This window comes from Chiloscyllium punctatum, chromosome 4 (assembly GCF_047496795.1).
Source record: "Chiloscyllium punctatum isolate Juve2018m chromosome 4, sChiPun1.3, whole genome shotgun sequence".
NCBI lineage: Eukaryota > Metazoa > Chordata > Chondrichthyes > Orectolobiformes > Hemiscylliidae > Chiloscyllium > Chiloscyllium punctatum.
In genome coordinates this window covers 93404353-93426129 of record NC_092742.1, presented here as the reverse complement: position 1 = coordinate 93426129, position 21777 = coordinate 93404353, and the positions used below count along the sequence as shown (strand labels likewise).

General features: G+C 42.3%; 1 protein-coding gene across 1 annotated transcript in view; it reads left to right on the top strand.

Moving 5' to 3' along the window:
• The window catches only part of LOC140476541 (regulator of microtubule dynamics protein 3-like), a 244186-nt gene that overhangs the window by 212904 nt on the left and 9505 nt on the right, over positions 1 to 21777 (top strand). The window contains exons 9-11 of the mRNA XM_072569320.1: positions 10685 to 10783; positions 13922 to 13975; positions 15069 to 15149. Coding sequence (XP_072425421.1) covers positions 10685 to 10783; positions 13922 to 13975; positions 15069 to 15149 — 234 coding nt within the window. The remainder of the gene's footprint in view (positions 1 to 10684; positions 10784 to 13921; positions 13976 to 15068; positions 15150 to 21777) is intronic.

The following is a 21777-nucleotide window of genomic DNA, read 5'->3' as shown; positions in this document are numbered from 1 at the left end:
TGGAGAGTCTCCTTTATAAATTTATACCTTCAAACATTTTTATTTGAATGAAATTAACTTTTTTAAGTGTTTTCACATCTCAAGTGAATTATTAACAATTGTGTTAATTAATGAATAAGTATTGGTACTGATCATACATTTAAGCCTGAAAGTTAAGCAGTGGGAACTGCAGTAACCAAAGATAAAAATTGAACGCCTGCATCTGCCTCTTTTCGATTCAATCAGACATTTTACTCATTTCAGAAAAGCTAAGGCCTAAATTTTCACCCCCAGGTCAAAAACACAGAGAGGGGACAATTCTCACCTCTGCATCCAACCAGATATTGGTTCTTGGAAAAGGGCTGACGTTTTGGTAGAATGAGGGCAACCCTGGAAAGAGTTCAGAAGCTGCCAGGTACGAAGCAGGGTGGGCAAAAGTACACTGACACTTTGAAGCTATAAGAAAAACAATAAAACTTAAAACAACCCTCACAACTCCCAGTCCATTTCCCCACCCCAGCACATTGCCTTTGCCCCATCCATCTACTTGATATTCTCAGTAAACCCCCATAACCCTCTTACCCTCCATGCCAAGGTATGGCCCTTTATCTACCCTCCTACATACCTTCCATGCAAATCAGTATCCCTTTACCAGCATGGTAGTTTATAATCAACTTAGTTCCAAATCATGCAAGCTCATGGCCCATTATCATCTCCCAAAACGTCTACCTCAGTAACTATGCTGATGTTAAAGAAAGCTCTTAAGTGTTGATTGATGAAAAGAAAAACACTCAGTTTTTGAAAAAAAAGCTATTTATTACATTTAACTTACCTTAATTTCTTACAAAACCAAGCATTCATAGTTCCACCCCAAAGAGTTCATTGACTCTTGGAGCTGGCAGCCAAACTGTGAACTAACAGGAACCCTACTTGTGACAATGAGAGGTTGAGAAATCAGTCATGCAGCCTTATTCTTTAATGGTAGCTCTCAGACAATTAAGGGGCTGACAGTCCTGAAGTTCGTATTACACCCCAGTCCCTCTGGTACTCCTCAATCATGAAACATCTCAAGTATCACAGCAGACTCTGCATGATCCCTCTCCAGGCATATTTGGGCATGGACATGACACAGAAGGGGCACAGTATGTGACCAAAGATGAGTTTGGAACTGAAATGGAGCCTTCTGAAGTTTAGTGAACAGTGTTACTGTAGAACATGGGTTTGGAGTCAATTGTCCGCGTGTTAACATTTAAACATTGATGCAGCTGTGGTCCTGAGCTCTTCTGCACAGAGAAGAGAAAATTTGAGAGTGATTTATTTTTACAGATTCTGGATATGTGCTTCATGAAATTCATTTGGAGGGTTATGATGAGGGCACCTGCCTGCATAATTTCCCAGTTAGAGAGCAATACAAGAAATTGTTTAAATTGTAACTTAGAAGCAACACATCTATGACTATATCTAATCAATCAAATGGCATATTATAGAATGTTCAACCTCATTATTGCCATCTTCACAGAATGATATTGATTTTGACACTAAATTCATACAACTTAAAATCAATCTTGTATTGAAGATGGATTCTGCACACCTGTTTGACAGTATGCAGCCATGTAACTCAACTTATCATTTTTCAATTTTTTTTAATAAGATTTTGTGCAGTGTTTCATACCTGTCTTACCTTCTGTGATAAGTTTCGGGTGGAATCCTCAGGGAGTACTACGAATCACGCATATGCAACTTGCCATGCCAAAGCTCTTTAGATCAATTTAAATGGACTAATATTGTGCATCCTGGAGACCAGTTGATATCATTATGCAGGGATTTGTGGAGTCGCAGGTAGACAGGCTGGTGAAGGTGGCATTTGGCACAGTTTTAGTCAGAACATTAGTTTTTAGATTAGATTAGATTAGATTACTTACAGTGTGGAAACAGGCCCTTCGGCCCAACAAGTCCACACTGACCCGCTGAAGCGCAACCCACCATTCCCCTACATTTACCCCTTTACCTAACACTATGGGCAATTTAGCATGGCCATAGTTATTGGAGTTGGGATGCTATGTTGCAGCTGCACACAACATTGAGGCTACATTTTAGAACACTGTGTACAATTCTGGTCACCCTTCCATAAGGGAGGATGTTGTTCACCTTGAGTGGATGCAGAAAAGATTTGCAAAGATGTTGCCTGGACTGGGGAGTTTGAGTTATAGGGAGAGGCTGAGTAGGCTGGGTCTATTATTCCTAATGCATCCAAGGCCGAGGGGTGATTTTATAGAGGTTTGTAAAATCATGAGCAGCATGGATAGGGTGAATAGCCAAGATCTTTTTCCTAGGGTGGAGGATTCCAAAACTAGAGAGCACAGGTTTAAGGTGAGAGGGGAAAGATTTAAAAAGACCTGAGAAATAACATTTTCACACAGTGTGGTGCATGTATGGAACAAACTGCCAGAGGAAGTAATGGAGGTGGGTGTAATCCCAAACGCTGGTGATTGGGATGTCTGTTCAGAAAGGATGAGTTGGACTGAAGAGTCTGTTTCCATGCTGTATGACTCTTAATGACTTTATTTGGTGGTTTGTGAATCCTTGGAGTTCTGTATTGCTTCACTGTTGAATTTGTTTAAGGCTGAGATGGACAGATGTTTGGTTTGTTGGAATCATAGAATATGGGGAGTAGGTGGGAAAATTGAGCTAAGGCAGAAGATTGGCCACGTCTATTGCATGAAGAAAGTGAGGACTGCAGATGCTGGAGATCAGAGCTGAAAATGTGTTGCTGGAAAAGCACAGCAGGTCAGGCATGATTCCTGAAGAAGGGCTCATGGCCGAAATGTCGATTCTCCTGCTCCTTGGAAGCTGCCTGACCTGCTGTGCTTTTCCAGCAACACATTTTCAGCTCAAGTCTATTTCTTGTCTAGAGTGTGGTGCTGGAAAAGCATAGCAGGTCAGGCAGTATCCGAGGAGCAGGAGAATCGATGTTTCGTACATAAGCCCTTCATCAGAAATGAGGACTCTGATCTCCAGCATCTGCAGTCCTCACTTTTTCCAAGTCTTTTGCATTTCAGAGCAGGCTCATCAGGCAACGTCATCAACTCCTGCTCTTATTCCTTATGTTCTAATGAGGTGTTGCAGCTTTGACTGTCTCCACATTTGAAATACCTGTGAGCATTCTTCTAGATTCCTATTAAGAATTGGCACCTAGGCAACATGCAGGGATCTGAATCCAGAAAGAGAGGGCATGTTCAGGAGAGATGATGGAACAGGAAAATGAAGCTTTAATGAAAGATCCTGTTAAAGCCCTTAGTTCAGTTTTGTATCACTTTGCTATGTACTATATTGTAGCTGAACCCAAGGAGATGGCAGAACAGATTTCAGAAGCACCTCACCCAAAGTGCATTTCTGCAAGATGCTCTGCAATCTCACTTCCCACACTGTCCTGGGATACAATTGATCAGGTCCTGGAGATTTATCCACCTTTATATTTTCTAAGACCTCCAGCATTTCCTCTTCTGTAATTTGTACTAATTTCAAAGCATCAATATTTATTTCCCTGAGTTTTCTAGTCTCCATTTCTTTCTCCACAGTAAAAACCATCGTGAAATATTCATTTAGTATCTCTGCCATCTCCTGAGCTTCAACACAAAGACGACCTGTTTGATCTTTAAGGGGCCCTTCTCTCTCTTTAGTCACTCCTTGCTCTCTTTGGATTATCCTTAAATGTATTTGCCAAAGCTATCTCACATCCTCTCTTTGCCTTCCTGATGATCCTTCCCCCCCCCCCCCCCCAAAAGAATGTTCCTACACTCTTTATACTATTCGAAAAATTCATTTGAACCCAATTGTAAAACCCAGTTGGAGAAGGACAACAAGTTCAACATATTTGGAGAGAGAAATAGCGTTGATTTTAAGTTCAGAATGACTTATCTTTGGAATTAGTTGGACACTATTGGACTTGATGATAGAGTCTTTAACAACCGTAATGTACTGCCAGTATTTACTACTTGTATTCATGCACACTGAGTTCGGGCAGCACTGACTGGTATCTAGGATTCATGGATTTGTATTCCAATCGCAACTGAGATGAGAATAAGGCCAAGGATGTGCATACATACTGTGTCAATTTCAGAGAGATCCATGGAGGATTTATCTTCATGAGCTCTGGCAAGTTTTCTCACTCGATTTTGTGCTGTTCATATCATAATGCATTGTGCCCATGCTATCTTGCGTTCACCACTGGTGTAAGTACTTGGGACCACCGGGACTTTCCAGCATTTATGGCACTGGCACTGTATCTAGAAATAAGCTATGCAGCAGATCAAATGCTGCCACTTAAGGATTGCCCTTCACAATATATCTAGTGGGAGGAAATGAAATAAAAAGGCTTTTGAGGGCATACAGGTGGTACAGTTTAGACTCCATTGAAAATAAATCTCACGTTCATAAATTCATTGCTATTTTACATCATTCGTCTGATCAACTGTCATTGGAATTAGAGTTACAAGCAGCAAGCTACACAGTCTAGCCATCCTGCCCACCATGCCATGTTAGAACCTTAACTAAAGGAGTTCTACCCTTTCCCTAATGTCCAATGTTGTGCAGAATGTGATCATTGTTCGGTTTGGGAACATTACATTTTAGAAAGCTTACAGGCTGGCTGCAGCACTGGGGAAATAAGATGAAGCAATGTGATATGGCATAAATTTAGTCCATAACAGCCTTAATACGTTTTTAGTAAAGGCTTTAAAGGTCCTACACAGGAGCTTGGTGGATATTTGTAAGTAACGAGTTAATACATCTGTCATTATGATGCCCACTGGGATAGAATGGCCACCCACCCTCTTCAGTCACTAGTCCCACTCCAGCAGTTAGCATAGTTCTGTGACAGTGTCCTAGGGCATTTACCAGACTTATCTGGAGGAAATGGCATCAAGAATGATGGAGTGTGTACCTCCTCCACGTCCTTTGGGGAGCTTCAGCTGTGACTGCTTCATGTGGAGACTGTTCCACAGCTGCTGAAGGTTGCTGCTGGTCCTGGATGTGTTAAGCATCTGTTTCTTCTCAATTTCTCTGCACAAATCATTGCACCAGGACCACAGTGACAATAATCTCTGCTGTGGCTGGATCCATTAGTCATAGCTCCAATGACCCTGTGTGAGGAATATCAGGAGCAGAATAGGTCCTTTGTAATGTGAGCAATCTGCTTTCACATCACTTACAGATAACCATGTAGCACAATCCTCCATATTGGATATGGATTACATTCACATGGACTTTTGACATAGGGGAACTTAATCCTATGTATGCGGTACAAATCAGGTCCCCAAATGCCAGAGGAGATGTTAAGCTAACTGAAACTTTGCCCCCCACCCCTATCTCCACTTCCCACTGCGACTTAGAAAGGCAGTGTCAAATGTTGGCAAATTCAATTAATGCTGAGAGAAAATCAGCTCCATACCCTTGTGCAGGCTATAAGACTTTGGATCGCTTTCTGAAGAGACTCCTGCCATTCATCATGTTGTCCCTTGTCTTGTTTATCGTGCCCAAGTGTATCATCTCATACTTATCCATATTGAATTTCATTTATCATTGATCAACCTATCTGGCTGGAATGTAAAGCTATCCTCCTCACTATTTACCATCCCACCAATTCGCTTATCATCCATGAACTTACTGATCAACCTTTCTACATTCAAGTCTGAATTGTTTATATATCCCACAAACAACAAGAGTCACAGAGATGTACAGCATGGAAACAGACCCTTCGGTCCAACCCGTCCATGCTGACCAGATATCCCAACCCAATCTAGTCCCACCTGCCAGCACCCCGAGCCGCAACACTGGACACAGACTTCCAGAGACAAAACCGCTTCAACCATCAACCTCTGCTTCCTGCCACTCAGCCAAATGTGAATGCCTTTGGCTTTTCCCTTCGCTATCAGTTTCTCATGTGGGCACTTATTAAAGGTCTTACTGAAGTTCAAGTAAATGACATTGAATGCATTGCTTCATCTACACACCTGGTTACCTCTTTCAAAAAATCAATCAGGTTAAGCAGAAATTAACTTCACTTAATAAACTATATTGACTAGTCTTGATCAATTCTTGCCTCTCCAAGTGCAGTTTATTTCTGTTCCTCAGACTAGCTTCCAATAGTTTCCCCACCACTGAGGTTAGAGTGACTGGCCTGAAGTTTCCTATTTATCTCTTATTCCCTGCATGAGTAAAAGCTATGGATTCCATTACTGTAGTACTGTCCTCCAGTATCTAATACCTCTTTCCTGTGGTCAGGGAGGAATTGAAATTTATTGCTCCTGCCCCTGCTATTTTCCTTCCTTCACACAGCAGCGCTCTTCCAATGTGGTCTTCTTGGATTTGAGCTGTGACAGTCGGAGTTGACAGAATTTGTTTACATTGCCTTCGCTGAGCTACTATTCTCCTGTCCACATGTAATTTCATGTATGCACAGGGCCTCACAGTTAGAACATAGAACATAGAACAGTACAGCACAGAACAGGCCCTTCGGCCCACGATGTTGTGCCGAACATTTGTCCTAGTTTAAGCACCTATCCATGTACCTATCCAATTGCCGCTTAAAGGTCACCAATGATTCTGCCTCTACCACTCCCACAGGCAGCGCATTCCATGCCCCCACCACTCTCTGGGTAAAGAACCTACCCCTGACATCCCCCCTATACCTTCCACCCTTCACCTTAAATTTATGTCCCCTTGTAACACTCTGTTGTACCCGGGGAAAAAGTTTCTGACTGTCTACTCTATCTATTCCTCTGATCATCTTATAAGCCTCTATCAAATCACCCCTCATCCTTCGCCGTTCCAACCTATCCTCGTACGACCTATTCTCCATTCCAGGAAACATCCTGGTAAATCTTCTCTGCACCCTCTCCAAAGCTTCCACATCTTTCCTAAAGTGAGGCGACCAGAACTTCACACAGTACTCCAAATGTGGCCTAACCAAGGTCCTGTACAGCTGCAATATCACTTCACAACTCTTGAATTCAATCCCTCTGCTGGTGAACGCTAATACACCATAGGCCTTCTTACAAGCTCTATCCACCTGAGTGGCAACTTTCAAAGATCTATGAACATAGACCCCAAGATCCCTCTGCTCCTCCACCTTACTAAGAACCCTACCGTTAACCCTGTATTCCGCATTCTTATTTGTCCTTCCAAAATGGACAACCTCACACTTGACAGGGTTGAACTCCATCTGCCACTCCTCAGCCCAGCATTGCATCATATCTAAGTCCCTTTGCAGCCGACAACAGCCCTCCTCACTATCCACAACTCCACCAATCTTTGTATCGTCTGCAAATTTACTGACTCACCCTTCGACTCTCTCTTCCAAGTCATTATTAAAAATTACAAACAGCAGAGGACCTAGAACTGATCCCTGGGGAACTCCACTTGTAACTGGGCTCCAGGCTGAATATTTACCATCTACCACCACTCTCTGACTTCGACCGGTTAGCCAGTTTTCTATCCAACTGGCCAAACTTCCCACTATCCATTGCCTCCTGACTTTCCGCATAAGCCCACCATGGGGAACCTTATCAAATGCCTTACTAAAATCCATGTACACTATATCCACTGCTCTACCCTCATCCACATGCTTGGTCACCTCCTCAAAGAATTCAATAAGACTTGTAAGGCAAGACCTACCCCTCACAAATCCGTGCTGGTTGTCCCTAATCAAGCAGTGTCTTTCCAGCTACTCATAAATCCTATCCCTCAGTACCTTTTCCATTACTTTGCCTACCACTGAAGTAAGACTAACTGGCCTGTAATTCTCGGGGTTATCCCTATTCCCTTTTTTTGAACGGGGCACAACATTCGCCACTCTCCAGTCCACTGGCACCACCCCCATTGACAGTGAAGACGAAAAGATCATTGCCAACGGTTCTGCAATTTCCTCTCTTGCTTCCCACATAATCCTAGGATATATCCTGTCAAGCCCGGGGGACTTGTCTATCCTCAAGTTTTTCAAAATGCCCAACACATCTTCCTTCCAAACAAGTATCTCCTTTAGTTTACCAGTCCGTTTCATACTCTCCTCTTCAACAATACGGTCCCTCTCATTTGTAAATACTGAAGAAAAGTACTCATTCAAGACCTCTCCTATCTCTTCCGACTCAATACACAGTCTCCCACTACTGTCCTTGATCAGACCTACCCTCATTCTCGTCATTCTCATGTTTCTCACATACGCATAAAAGGCCTTGGGGTTATCCTTGATCCTACCCGCCAAAGATTTTTCATGCCCTCTCTTAGCTCTCCTAATCCCTTTCTTCAGCTCCCTCCTGGCTATCCTGTATCCCTCCAACGCTCTGTCTGAACCTTGTTCCTCAACCTTATATAAGCCTCCTTCTTCCTCCTTACAAGACATTCAACCTCCCTCATCAACCAAGGTTCCCTCACACGACCATCTCTTTCCTGCCTGACAGGTACATACATATCAAGGACACGTCGTATCTGTTCCTTGAAAAAGTTCCACATTTCAATGACATCCTTCCCTAACAGCCTATGCTCCCAATTTATGCTCCTCAGATCCTGTCTTGCAGCATCGTATTTACCCTTCCCCCAATTGTAAAACCTGCCCTGTTGCACGCACCTATCTCTCTCCATAACCAAGGTGAAAGTCACAGAATTGTGGTCACCATCACCAAAATGTTCACCCACTAACAAACCCATCACTTGTCTCGGTTTGTTACCAAGTACCAAATCCAATATGGCCTCCCCTCTGGTCGGACAATCTACATACTGAGTTAGAAAAGCTTCCTGGACACACTGCACAAACACCGACCCGTCCAATCTACTTGATCTAAAGAGCTTCCAATCAATATTTGGGAAGTTGAAATCGCCCATGATTACTACCCTGTGGCTTCTGCACCTTTCCAAAATCTGTTTCCCAATCTGTTTCTCCACATCTCTACTGCTATTGGGGGGCCTATAGTAAACACCCAACAAGGTGACTGCTCCTTTCCTATTTCTGACTTCAGCCCATACTACCTCCAAAGGCATATCCCCCTCAAACTGCCTTTCTGCAGCCATTATACCATTTTTAATTTGCAACGCCACACCCCCTCCTTTTTTACCACCCCACCCCCCCAATCTTACTGAAACATCTGTAACCAGGAACCTCCAACAACCATCCCTGTCCCTCTTCTATCCACGATGTTATTGTATGGACAGCGCAGAATAGCAGTGCCAGTATATTACAGTTCACTCCATGTCTGCTTATAAGGTGTCCCTGAAGTCTAAGGGAAACTATGGGCACAATTTAAATACAGTTTCACATTGCATTGGACTTATCCTCCACGTAATGTCAACTCCAAGCATTGTGACACCACCCCTCCAAGAAATTTGCTAGACTTGTCAATGAAATTGTGTTGATTCGAGATTTGTATTTCAACTTCAATGTTGGTGAGCAATGTTATAAAGTGGAATCACTGGTTTTATTGTATTCAAGAATTCCATAAATCCAACATTTTTAACAAACGTGCTTAGCAAAAATGCAAGGACCTGCTGTAGCATTGCTCATAGTGAGTCAGAATTATGAGGCTGTGATATTTTCAGTCATTATAATGCAAAGTCTGGGACGTTGACTCCAGTTTGTCATCTGAAGTAATCTGAGCTCTCATGTGATGTTTTTCAGTTACTTCTGTTTCTCAAGTAACAAATCAAAGGCTTAGGAATAATTCACTCTCGTCCCAATTTGTGTTGGTCAGTATTGCAAAGGAGTAGTAAGCAGTTGAAATATTACTTTTTTTAAAAGGTTACAAAATAAAAAAAACAAGAAACTTATTATAAGTTAGAACCTTTGTTCATAAAGTGTGAACAAAATGGATTTTCTTCAATTGCTCCACATAACCACAGTAATAGTAACTAATGTATGTAGAATGTTGTAAAACATATAAAGAGGCAGTTCAGAAGCATTCCAAACCACATTTGACACCAAGCCACATGAGAAGTCATTAGGACAGGTGGCCAAAAGCTTGGTAAAAGTGGTAGGTGTTAAAAAGCATCTAAAGAGAAGAGAGATAGCAAAGCTGCATGTTTTAGGGAGAAAATTCAGGAGCTTAAAGTCTAGGCATCTGAAGACGCAGCCACCAAAGATGGAGTAATGAAAATTGTGAATGTGCAGGAAGTAAAATTTGGAAAGCACAGAGATCTCTGAGGGCTTTGTTGCTGGAGAAGGCTAGAGATGCGGAAGGAACAGGATGTGAATTTTAAAATAAAAGGATGCCACTGCCAGAAGCCAACGTAGGTCTGTGTAATTGCACATTAAATAATATGCAGAAGTTTACAAATAAGGTAATAATTAAAGGGTAAGACAAAAGTGTAAAAAAATTTTAGAAACATCCACTTGAAGAATCCTTAGAACACTCCGATTTAGCCATGTGACTTTTAATAGCTTTGGTCGTGCAGAGTGTAAACATATGACTGTTACTTTGGAGGCATGTACTAGAGTTGTAAAAATCCTAGTACTGTACATATGAATAGGTTACATTTAATTTACAGCAATACTATCTGCTGTATCAATTCAGAAGATGTTTTTGAAATAACTTCTCACATCAGCAGTTCAGTTTGTTTGAAATATGCCACAAAGACCTTTGTAAAATAAGTATTGTTTATATGGTAGGTGTATATCACTTTATAAAATTTTACAAGGTACTTGAATTTTCTTTTGCAGGTAGCGCAATTAGGTTGGATCGAAAGGAAGGCAGCTGCAACTTTCTATGGAACACCTCCAAGTTCCACCATTGATGAAGCTGTAAAAAACTTTTTAAAGGTGAGATCTAGTTTGATCTAAATGTTGGTGTTTTAATGTTGTATTGCTGATAATGTGAAGGTTCTTATAATGGGGGAAAAAGCTAATGGTTATCAAAAACATTAAAAAATTATATATATCTCTTTCAGAAAAGGGCAGGGTTGTGCACTCAGGAAGTAATATTTTCCTTTTGCTTTAAAGGTGCTGATTCTTTTTTGTGCTCTTATCATAATCATACAACATGGAAACAGACCCTTCAGTCCAACCTGTCCACACCGACTGTGTTCCCAAACTAAACTAATCCCATTTGCTGCATTTGGCCCATATCCTTCCAAACATTTCCTATTCATGTACTTATCCAAATGTCTTTTAAATGTTGTAACTGAACCTACATCCACTGCTTCCTCTAGCAGTTCATTTCATACACGAACTACTGTCTGTGTAAAAGAGTTGTGCCTATGTCATTTTGAAAACTTTCTCCTCTTACCTTAAAAAATGCGTCCCCTTGTTTTGAACTCCCCTACAAAAGGGAAAAGACCCTTGCTATTCACCTGATCTATGCACCTCATAATTTTATAAACCTCCAGAAGGTCATCTCTTCAATGCTCCCATGAAAAATGTCCCAGCCGATTCAGCCTATTTTTATAACTCAAACCGTCCATTCCTGGCAACATCCTGGTAAATCTCTTCTGAACATTCCTCAGTTTCATGATATATTCCCTTAAGCAGAGTGACCAGAATGGCACACAGTAGTCCAGAAGAGGCCTCACCAACGTTCTGTACAACACAGCGCCAGAGATCCGGGTTCAATTCCCGCCTCAGGCGACTAACTGTGTGGAGTTTGCACATTCTCCCCGTGTCTGCGTGGGTTTCCTCCGGGTGCTCCGGTTTCCTCCCACAGTCCAAAGATGTGCAGGTCAGGTGAATTGGCCATGCTAAATTGCCCGTAGTGTTAGGTAAGGGGTAGATGTAGGGGTATGGGTGGGTTGCGCTTCGGCGGGGCGGTGTGGACTTGTTGGGCCGAAGGGCCTGTTTCCATACTGAAAGGAATCTAATCTAATCAGCGTAACATTCCAACGCTGACACTCAAAGGTCTAAACAATGAAGGCAAACATGCTAAAGATATTCTTAACCACTCTATCTATACGCATCACAAACTTCAAAGAATTATGTAACTGAACCCTTAGTCTCTCTGTTCTACAACACTACCCGAGGGTCTACTTTGAATTGTGTAAGTTGTGCCTTTGCTTGTTTCACCAAAATGCAATATCTCACGTTTATCCAAATTAAGCTCCATCTGCCGCTCTCAACCCCATTGACCCAACTGATCAAGATCTCTTTGTAACCTTAGATAACCTTCTTCACTGTTCACTATACCACCAATTTTGGTGTCATCCACAAACTTACTAACCATGCCTTCTTTATTTTCATATAAAGAATTTATATAAATGACAAACAAAAGTGGACAGATTACTGATCCCTGTGGAACTCTACTGGTCACAGGTCTCCAGTCCAATAAACAATCCTCCACCATCACTCTCTGTCTCCTGCCATTAATCAAATTTCGATTCCAATTGGCAAGCTCACCCCGAATCTCATGCGATCTAATTTTCTAATTAATCTACCATGCAGAACCTTACCAAAGACTTTACTAAAGTCTGGGTAAACAATGTCCACCACTTTGCTGTCATCAATCTTCTTGATTACTTTCTCAGAAAACTTAATTGAGTTTGTGAGACATGATTTCCTCATACAAAACTATGCTGATTATCCCTAAACATGTCTTGCTTCTACAAATGTATATAAATCATATCTTTCCGAATCACTTCCAATAACTTACCTACGACCAAAGTCAGACTCTCAGGTCTATAGTTCTCAGGCTTCTCCTTACATCTCTTCTTAAACAAAGGCACAACATTAGCCACTCTGCAGTCATCCGGCACCTCACTTCAATTATAGATTATAAAAATATTTCATCCTATCTGGGACAGATAGCTTTTTTTGACTTAGTAAAAGGAGGTCTCTTCCTCTTGTATGTTCTTGCCTTTGATCATTCCCTGTCTTTTTCCAGAAGTAATCTTAACCTGTTCAGCTGGATTTCAGACCACCACTCCCAAAACAGAGCAGCAGCTGTGAAGGCCAGGGGCCCAGCTAAAATCCAGCAGATGCTACATGGGAAGCTGGCAGCTTCACCTGCACAGGCTTTCATAAAGCAAAGGGGGGACCTTTTTGTGACTCTTTTCCCCTATTGCAGGCAGTCACTGCAATATGACATTTTGTTTTCCTTTACCACCAGTTGCCAGTCTCTCAAAGCAACCATCCATAACCCCACATTGCAGGGGACGGCCAACTTTGTGCTGGTGATATTCCTCCACTTAGCTTGATGTGAAGTTCCAACGATAATCTCCACTGGGGACAGTATATAGACCCAGCAAAGATCACTGCTTTTGCGTGGTGCTGCTGGGATCTCACAGCTGTTGGTTATCTGACTAGTTCAGATCGCTAAGATGGGACATGAGGGGCAGAAATACCATCTCAATCTCACTGATAACCAATTGGTTATTAAATATTAACGGAGCAGCCACTGGTTGCCTGCCCCTCTTCCGCGGCTATGTCCGAGCCCAGGTGTCCCATAGAAGGAGCATGCGGTGTCCACCAACACCCTCAATATTTTCAGGGAAAGGTGAGCACCACAGGGAGTTGAGTGCATTATTTCCCCTTCCAACTCTATTTTGATTTAATCCCTGCCCCCCCCTTCACTGTTTGATCATGCAGCATTGTCCTCTGATGTGAAGGGCACTGCTAGTCACTGGCCACTTGGGTGTTTCCTTTCTTCTTGGTGGTGGAAACTGAATAAAGATTGGTAAACCTGTTGTCTTTCACTGTGTCTCACACCTGCGCGCATACAACATGGGTGCTGGGGAAAATATAAGCACTACCACAGTTAGGCGGTAATGTGGGGGTAAAGTAAAACAAAATAACCGGGAGATTCAGAGTATCCTCCATTTAGGGCACTTAAAAGAAAATGGAGCAGCCATTCTTCCTCATTGTTCTTTTAGCCGGAAGGGGCTTAAATTCATTAGCAAAATCATTCACAATCATAATTCATCTGCTACTGTAAGTAAACAAATGTTGTTATTTTTATCCTCTACTTTACAGGCTGAAGAATTGAAACCAGGATATTCCAAAGTGAACTCGGTCTACATTGCAAAGGTAGTCTAGTGCCAATTTTCTGTATGCTTAGCAGTGGGATAGCTAAAGGGGTTTTGGGATGCCAATTGGCCAAAGCATAAAATTACTGCACACTCTTGTAAAGAGTACAGATACAATTGTGTTCAATGTAAAGGAGGTTCAAAAGGTTGACCGAGGGCTATTGGGGCTCGCACAGCATTAGCAACGATGATACTTTTGTCATCCTATCCAGTTTACAGTAATAATTTCTGTCAATTTGGATCCAAGCCAGTGGGTGAGACAGGAATCTAAATATCTTCCTTTGTGGTTGGAGTTTATTAATTACTCAAGTTTATAGTTTCTTCCACTCAATAATTCTACCTGCCATCCTTTTATATTTATCTATCTGGCCAACTAATTCATCAGTTAACCCTAATCACCCACTAAACTACTTTCAATTTTAACAGTTTCTGACAATGTATTGGTCATCAGAGTTTTTATGGAATGTATTTACTAGGCTTTCTTTATTTCACTGAAACAGAAGCAATAATCCATATTCTCCAATGCATAGTTATTTTCCCCGCCCTCTTCCCTTTAACAATTATTGTCCCCTCTGCATCCAGACATACTGCCTCCAAACTCCACAGTTGACTTCACTAACTTCCCTATCACAGCTGTAGCACTGGACAAACCCCACTTCAGTTTCATTGAGTTGCCATCTCACTGGGGCAAATTTCTCCTGATTGAGTCTTAAGGATCTTGTTTAGTGGTAACACATCCCTTATGTTAACATAATGAGCCCTGGTTTATTCACTCAAATTGACTTGTGATTTAATCTTAACTTTTGTAAATCTCTTTGATAGGGTATCTTCCAGAAAACTATTATGATGCCCTTCTAATTACATCATAATGCCCTTGATAAAAGACTTGGGTAATTTCTCTGCTAATGTCAGGCAACAGATCTGTGGAACCCCATTTTCTCTCTTCCTTCTTTCTTAAAAAGCGGAGTTATACTTGTTTTTCAATCTGCAGGAACCATTCTAGCACTCGGAGTTTCAGAAGATGATTTTGGCTATAGTATTCACCAAGTCTACTCCACTTACTGTAACTAATTTAACTTTTCTGGTATTCATAGTGCTACAGGGATCTTGGGAGCTATGCCACTGCCCTACATTGGCTTGAATTAGCATCTGCATTACCCATCAAATCTAAGGAGGTAAGAATAATTCAGCACTCGATTAGCATCCTTTTTTGCTTTGAAAAAAACATATTATCAAATTAGACAGAAGTTACTGTTTGCAAGTGAGTTATGTCAGTACACGCCCATTTAAAATTATTGTAATTTTTTTCTTGACAGTTTTGCAATATTGAACTTCACTTTTAAAGTTCTGCAATAGAAACCAGTTTTGAAACACTTGGTATGTCCTTTGTTGAATGCCACACTGTTCTTTTATATCTATGTAGAGTTTTTATGTAATAAAAAAGGATCACCATTCAAATCTTTAAGCCTGTTCTGCCATTCAGTGAGATCACAGCTGATCCATATCCTATCCCACCTTGGTTCCGTATCCTAATGTACCTCCTGTTTTTAGTGGATGGAAGTTCCACATTTTGTGTGCAGAAGTGTTTTCTAACCTCCCTTTAGAACAGTCTGTCTCTGATTTTAAAGTAATGGCTCTTTGGTTTAGACTCCCCCATCTGCAGAAAAACTTTCTCTTTATCTCTCCTATCAATTCCATTCAAAAGCTGGAAAACAGCAATTAAATCACTCCCTAATCTTTTGTACTCCATAGAGAAACAAACTTAGTAAGTATTATTGCCTATCCTCAGGTCTTTCCTGTGACCTTTTTTTTTGGAAGTGTATACATGTGCAGATGTGAGCGAAGACAGTAAACAGCTCAGTTATGATTTTCATTGACTGCCACTCAACTAACCAGCTGAGTCACTGTTTTTGACAGTACACAAAGTCTTTTCTAACACAAAAGGACTGCCAGTACTGTATTACCATAGAATGGTTACAACACAGGATGCCATTTGTCTCTTCATATCTGTGTCATTTCTTTGCAAGCACAATTCAGTTAGTTCTGCTCCACTACCCTTTCCCTATTGTAAGAACTTTTCCTCTTCAAATGGTTATGCAGTTCCCTATTTCAAAGATGACAGAATCTGCCTCCACTAATCTCGGACAGTTTATTTTAACTCCTAACTATGCATATGTAAAAATGTCTTCATGTTATCTTCTTCTGATTCTTCTTTAATTCTTCTGATAATCACAAAACCTCTATTGCTGCATCTTCCAAATGTGTGGCCCCTACTACCTAAAAAAACAAAGACAGCAGGTACCACAACCTGCAAGTTCCCTTCCTAGTCTCTTACCAACCTGACATGAAAGTGAACCGCTGTTGCTTCATTCTCTCAGAGTCAAAATCCCAATAGTAGTAGCTAGCTAATTAGGACATTTAATGGGACAATTAGCCCCTATTGTAGAAACAGATTACAATTTTTCCTACAGTTTCAGGATCACCTACAATGTCAGATGACCAGAAATAGAGATGAGGCAGATCCACGGTGGCAGTTTTGAACCACAAATAGGCTATCTATTAACTTGCTGGCATCATATTTGCAGGGCTCTGCGGTGCACTTTTTTCCAGCAGAAGACCTGCAACTATGTCTTATTGATTGAGGTTAAAAATCACACAGCACTAGGTTACAATCCAACAGGTTTATTTGGAAGCATTAGCTTTCGGAGCAGCACCACCTGATGAAGGAGCAGCGCTCTGCAAGCTAGTGCTTCCAGATAAACCTGTTGGACTACAACCTGGTGTTGTGCGATTTTTAACTTTGTCCACCTCACCCCAACACCAGCTCCTTCACATCATTGTTGATTGAAGTTCCTGCTAAGTTGGCCATAGTGTCTGCTTTCTACTGAAAACTCCTGAAGGTGCCATTTCCGCACCTGTTTCTTGCCTCTCAGCTGTGTCGTCCCTGTGAAGGAAATTAACTGCACTATCCATAAACCACGCTGAATAGATTTTCCCACACTGGATTTAAGCTACTAATTCTAATTGAAAAGGGTTCCTAGAAACAGGTTCTTAATTTGCAACCTCTGGAACATTGATTCTGATATCCCTTCATGGCCACTGGGTTTGCAACTCTAATTGAGACAGACATCAGGAACACAACCCACCTGAGAAAGGTTTCGAAAACTTCAGTGCAACTTATTTGCCTTTGTGCTGTGGGCCTCCATGTATAAATGATCCTAAGTATATGTTCCCATGTACCTTCATTAATTTCTACACATAAGCCTGTCTATGTTCTTCCACCCATTTCGAATTATATCTTTATTTGGGACGACCTCATTCACAGGTTTGATCTCAACACTAAGGAAGGATGGGCTTTTTAAAAAATATATTTCTTCAGATACACACTAGAACAGTGGGACTTGAACTAGATCTCCTGGCTCAGAGGTAGGGACACCTCTATTGCACCACAAGAGACCAAATAAAATCCCAGTAAGTCTCGGATCTATGATATTCTTGTAACTTTGCACTGAGAGAGTCTATCAACCATCCCATGCAGACATCTAATAAATTCCCCACATATCGTCGAAAGCAAATATGTTCTGCTTGCTCTATACTCAGTTGGACTTTAGATATTTTATAATTGATCTGGTTAGAGATGGTATTACACACCTTTGGAGGGGAACATGAACTGGAATCTTTTGGTTCAGAAGTAGGAACAATACCACTGTACTACAATGGCCTAGCTCTCCAGTATAAATAAGAAGATACTTTCTAAACAACCTATTCAGAGTTGTTATGACACACCTTTGGAGTAAGTGGGACGTGAGCTTGAGCCTCTTGGCCCAAAGGTAGGGAAACCAGCACTATGTAACAAGGGCCCCTCATCCAGCGTTAATATAGCCAATGTTAAAATTATACACAACAAAAAAAAAGAGAAGTGCAGATAAGATCAGAAGTGGGGATGTTTGCCAATGATTGTACAGTGTTCAGCACCATTCGCTACTCCTCAGATACTGAAGCAGACCATGCTCAAAAGCAACAAGATCTGGACAATATCCAGGCTTGGGCTGACAAGTGACATTCACACCACACAAATGCCAGACAATGACCATCACCATTAAGAGACACTCTCAACACCACCCCTTGACATTCAATGATATTACCATCATTGAATCCCCCACTGTCAATGTCCTTGGGTTACCAATGACCAGAAACTCAACTGGACTCACCACATAAACATAGTGGCTACAAGAGCAGGTCATAGACTAGGGATACTGCAGTGAGTAACTCACTTCCTGACACCCCAAAGTCTATCCAACATCTACAAGCCACAAGTCAGGAGTGTGATGAAATACTCCCCACTTGCCTGGATGGGTGCACCTCCAACAACACTCATGAAGCTTGACACCATCCAGGACAAAGCAACGCGCTTGATTGACACCACATCTACAAACATTCGATCCCTTCACCATTGGTAGCTCAGTAGCAGCAATGTGGACTATCTACAAGATGCGCCTTCTAAACCCACAACCACTTCCACCTATTAGGACAAGGGCAGCAGCTATTTGTGAAGACCACCACCTGCAAGTTCCCCCTCCAAGTCACGCACCACCTGACTTGAAATATACCGTTGTTCCTTCACAGTAATTGGTCAAAATTCTGGAATTCCCTCCCTAATGGCATTGTGGGTCAACCCACAGCAAGTGGACTGCAGCGATTCAAGAAGGCACCATCACCTTCTCAAGGGCAAATAGAGATGGGCTATCAATGCTGGCCAGCCAGCGATGCCCACATCCCACAAATCAATAAAAAAGAAAGATTCTGGAAATCAGAAACACGGACAGAAATTGCTGGAAAAACTCAGCAGGTCTGACATCATCTGTGGAAAGAAAGCAAAGTTAATGTCCAGTGACCCTTCAGAGATACTACCAGACCTGCTGAGCTTTTCCAGCAATTTCTGTTTGTGTTTAAAATTACACTCTCCTCAAGTTTTATTTGCCTCCATCTCGTGGTAGAAGTAGGTTGCTGTGAGGCATTCTTTTTTTAAAATTCATTCGTGGGGCCTAGGTCTTGCTGGCTGGCCAGCATTTATTGCCCAACTCTTGTTGCCTTTAAGAAGGTGTTGGTGGTGAGCTGTCTTCTTGAGCAGCTACAGTTCACATGTTGTATGTAGACCCACAATGCCATTAGGGAGGGCCAGGAATTTGACCCAGTGGCAATGAAGGAACAGTGATAGCTTTCCAAGTCAGGATGGTGAGTGGCTTGGAGGGGAACTTTCAAGTGGTGGTATTCTCATGTATCTGCTGCCCTTGTCCTTCTAGATGGAAGTGGTTGTGTATTTGGAAGGTGCTGTCTGAGGATCTTTGGTGAATTTCTGCAATGTATCTTGTTGATAGTTCACATTGCTCTTAACTGAGCATTGGTGGTGGAGGGTGTGGATGCTTGCAGACATGGTGCCAATCAAGCAGGCTGCTTTATCTTGGATGGTGTCAAGTTTCTTGAGTATTGTTGAACTGCACCCAACCAGCTAAGTGGGAAGTGTTCCATCACATTCCTTACTTGTGCTTTGTAGATGGTGGACTGGCTTTGGAGAGTCAGGAGGTGAGTTACTCATCTCCGTATTTCTTGCCTCTGTTCTGCTCTTGTAGCCACTGTGTTAACGTGGTGTGTTTCTGATCAATGATAACCTCCAGGTATGTTGATAATGAGTGATTCAGTGATGGTAACACAATTAATGTCAGTGAATGCCAGCAATTTCTGTTTGTGTTTAAAATTACACTCTTCAAATTTTATTTGCCTCCATCTAGTGGTAGAAGTAGGTTGCTGTGAGGCATTTTTTTATTTAATTCATTCGTGGGGCCTAGGTCTTGCTGGCTGGCCAGCATTTATTGCCCAACTCTTGTTGCCTTTGAGAAGGTATTGGTGGTGAGCTGTCTTCTTGAGCAGCTACAGTTCACATGATTGTTTGATTGTTTGGAGATGGACATTGTCTGGCATTTGTCGAGAGTATGGTGCTAGAAAAGTACAGCAGGTCAGGTAGCATCCAAGGAGCAGGAGAATCGACATTTTGGGCATGAGCCTTTCATCAGGAATGAGGCTTGTGGGCCAGGGGGCTGAGAGATAAATGGGAGGAGGGTGGGGGTGGGGAAAGTAGCTGAGAATGCAATAGGTAGATGAAGGTCGGGGAGCAGATGATAGGTAGGCAAGAGGGGTGGGGCGGATACAGGGGAAAGACAATGGAGAGGTCAAGAGGGCGGTGCCGAGTTGGAGGCTTGGGACTGGGATAAGGTGGGGGGAGGGGAAATGAGAAAACTGGTGAAATCTACATTAATCCTGTGTGGTTGCAGTGTCCCAGGGCAGAAGATGAGGCATTCTTCCTCCAGGCATCAGGTGGTTAGGGTTTGGTGACGAAGGAGACCCAGGACATGCTGTATGTCCTTGGTGGAATGGGAGGGTGACTTAAAGTATTTGGCCACAGGGCGGTGGAGTTGGTTGGTGAGGGTATCCCAGAGATGTTCTCTGAAACAATCTGCAAGTTGGCAACCTGTCTCCCCAATTAGAGGAGACCACATCGGTAACGGATACAGTGCATGGCATTTGTTGAAGTACAGGTAGATTTCTGTCGGATGTGGAAATTTCCTTTGGGGCCTTGGATGGAGGTGAGGGTGGAGGTGTGGGCACAGGTTTTGCAATTCCTGCGGTGGCAGGGGAAGGTGCCGGGAGTTGGGTGTGGGCTGATGTTGGTGGGGTGGGGTGGGAGGCATGGATCTGACAAGGGAGTCGCAGAGGGAATGGTCTCTCCAAAACACTGATAGGGGTGGGGAGGGAAATATAATAGTAGTGGTGGAGTTTGTATGGAGATGGTGGAAGTGGCGGAGGATGATGCAACGTATACGGAGGTTGGTGGGGCGGAAGGTGAGGACCAGGGAGGTTCTGTCCTTATTGCATTGGGAGGGGTGGGGTTCAAGGGCGGAGGTGTGGGAAATGGAAGAGTTATGCTGAAGAGCATCGTCGACCACATGGGAGGGGAAATTGCAATCTTTGAAGGAGGAAACCATTTGAAATGTTCATGGCTCGTTGGTCTAGGAGTATGGTTCTCGTTCCTTTCTCCCCATTGTCTGGCATTTGTGTGGCACAAATGTTAATTGTCATTTGTCAGCCCAAGCCTGGATATTGTCCAGATCTTGTTGCATTTGGACATGGACTGCTTCAGTATCTGAGGGAGTCACAAATGGTGCTGAGCATTGTGCAATCATCAGTGAACATCCCCACTTCTCACCTTATGATGAAGGGAAAGTCATTGATGAAGCAGTTGAAGATGTTTGGGCCTAGCACACTACTCTGAGGAACTCCTGCAGAATTGCATGGTGCTGAAATGACTGACCTCCAACAAACCAGAACCATCTTCATATGTGACAGGTTTTATTTTAAAATAGAGTCTCTCAGATTTTCATACAAATCAAACTTAGATGGCTGTTGTCCTAGAACTGACACATCATGCTTCCATATTATCTGCTGAGTTGCTTTGGTCTAGGATGTAGTACCACCTATTGTCATCTTATCAAGCTAATTAGTTCTTAACTGCTTATCCTTCAATTTAGGTAGTTCTTGTTGGCAAGTTGCAGTGAGCTAAGATGAGCTGCTCACACCTCCAGATAAACCACTGTCTGGAAGTTTCTGTTTAGTTGGTTTTTTTGAATCTCAACAAGGTCTCTTATGATTTCTTCCTGAGATTAGTAGTCTTGCCTCAGTGCCAGCTCAATGCTCAAGGGTAATCATGTGACTTTTGAGAGCCATTTTGTGAGTTGCTGTGATCCATTT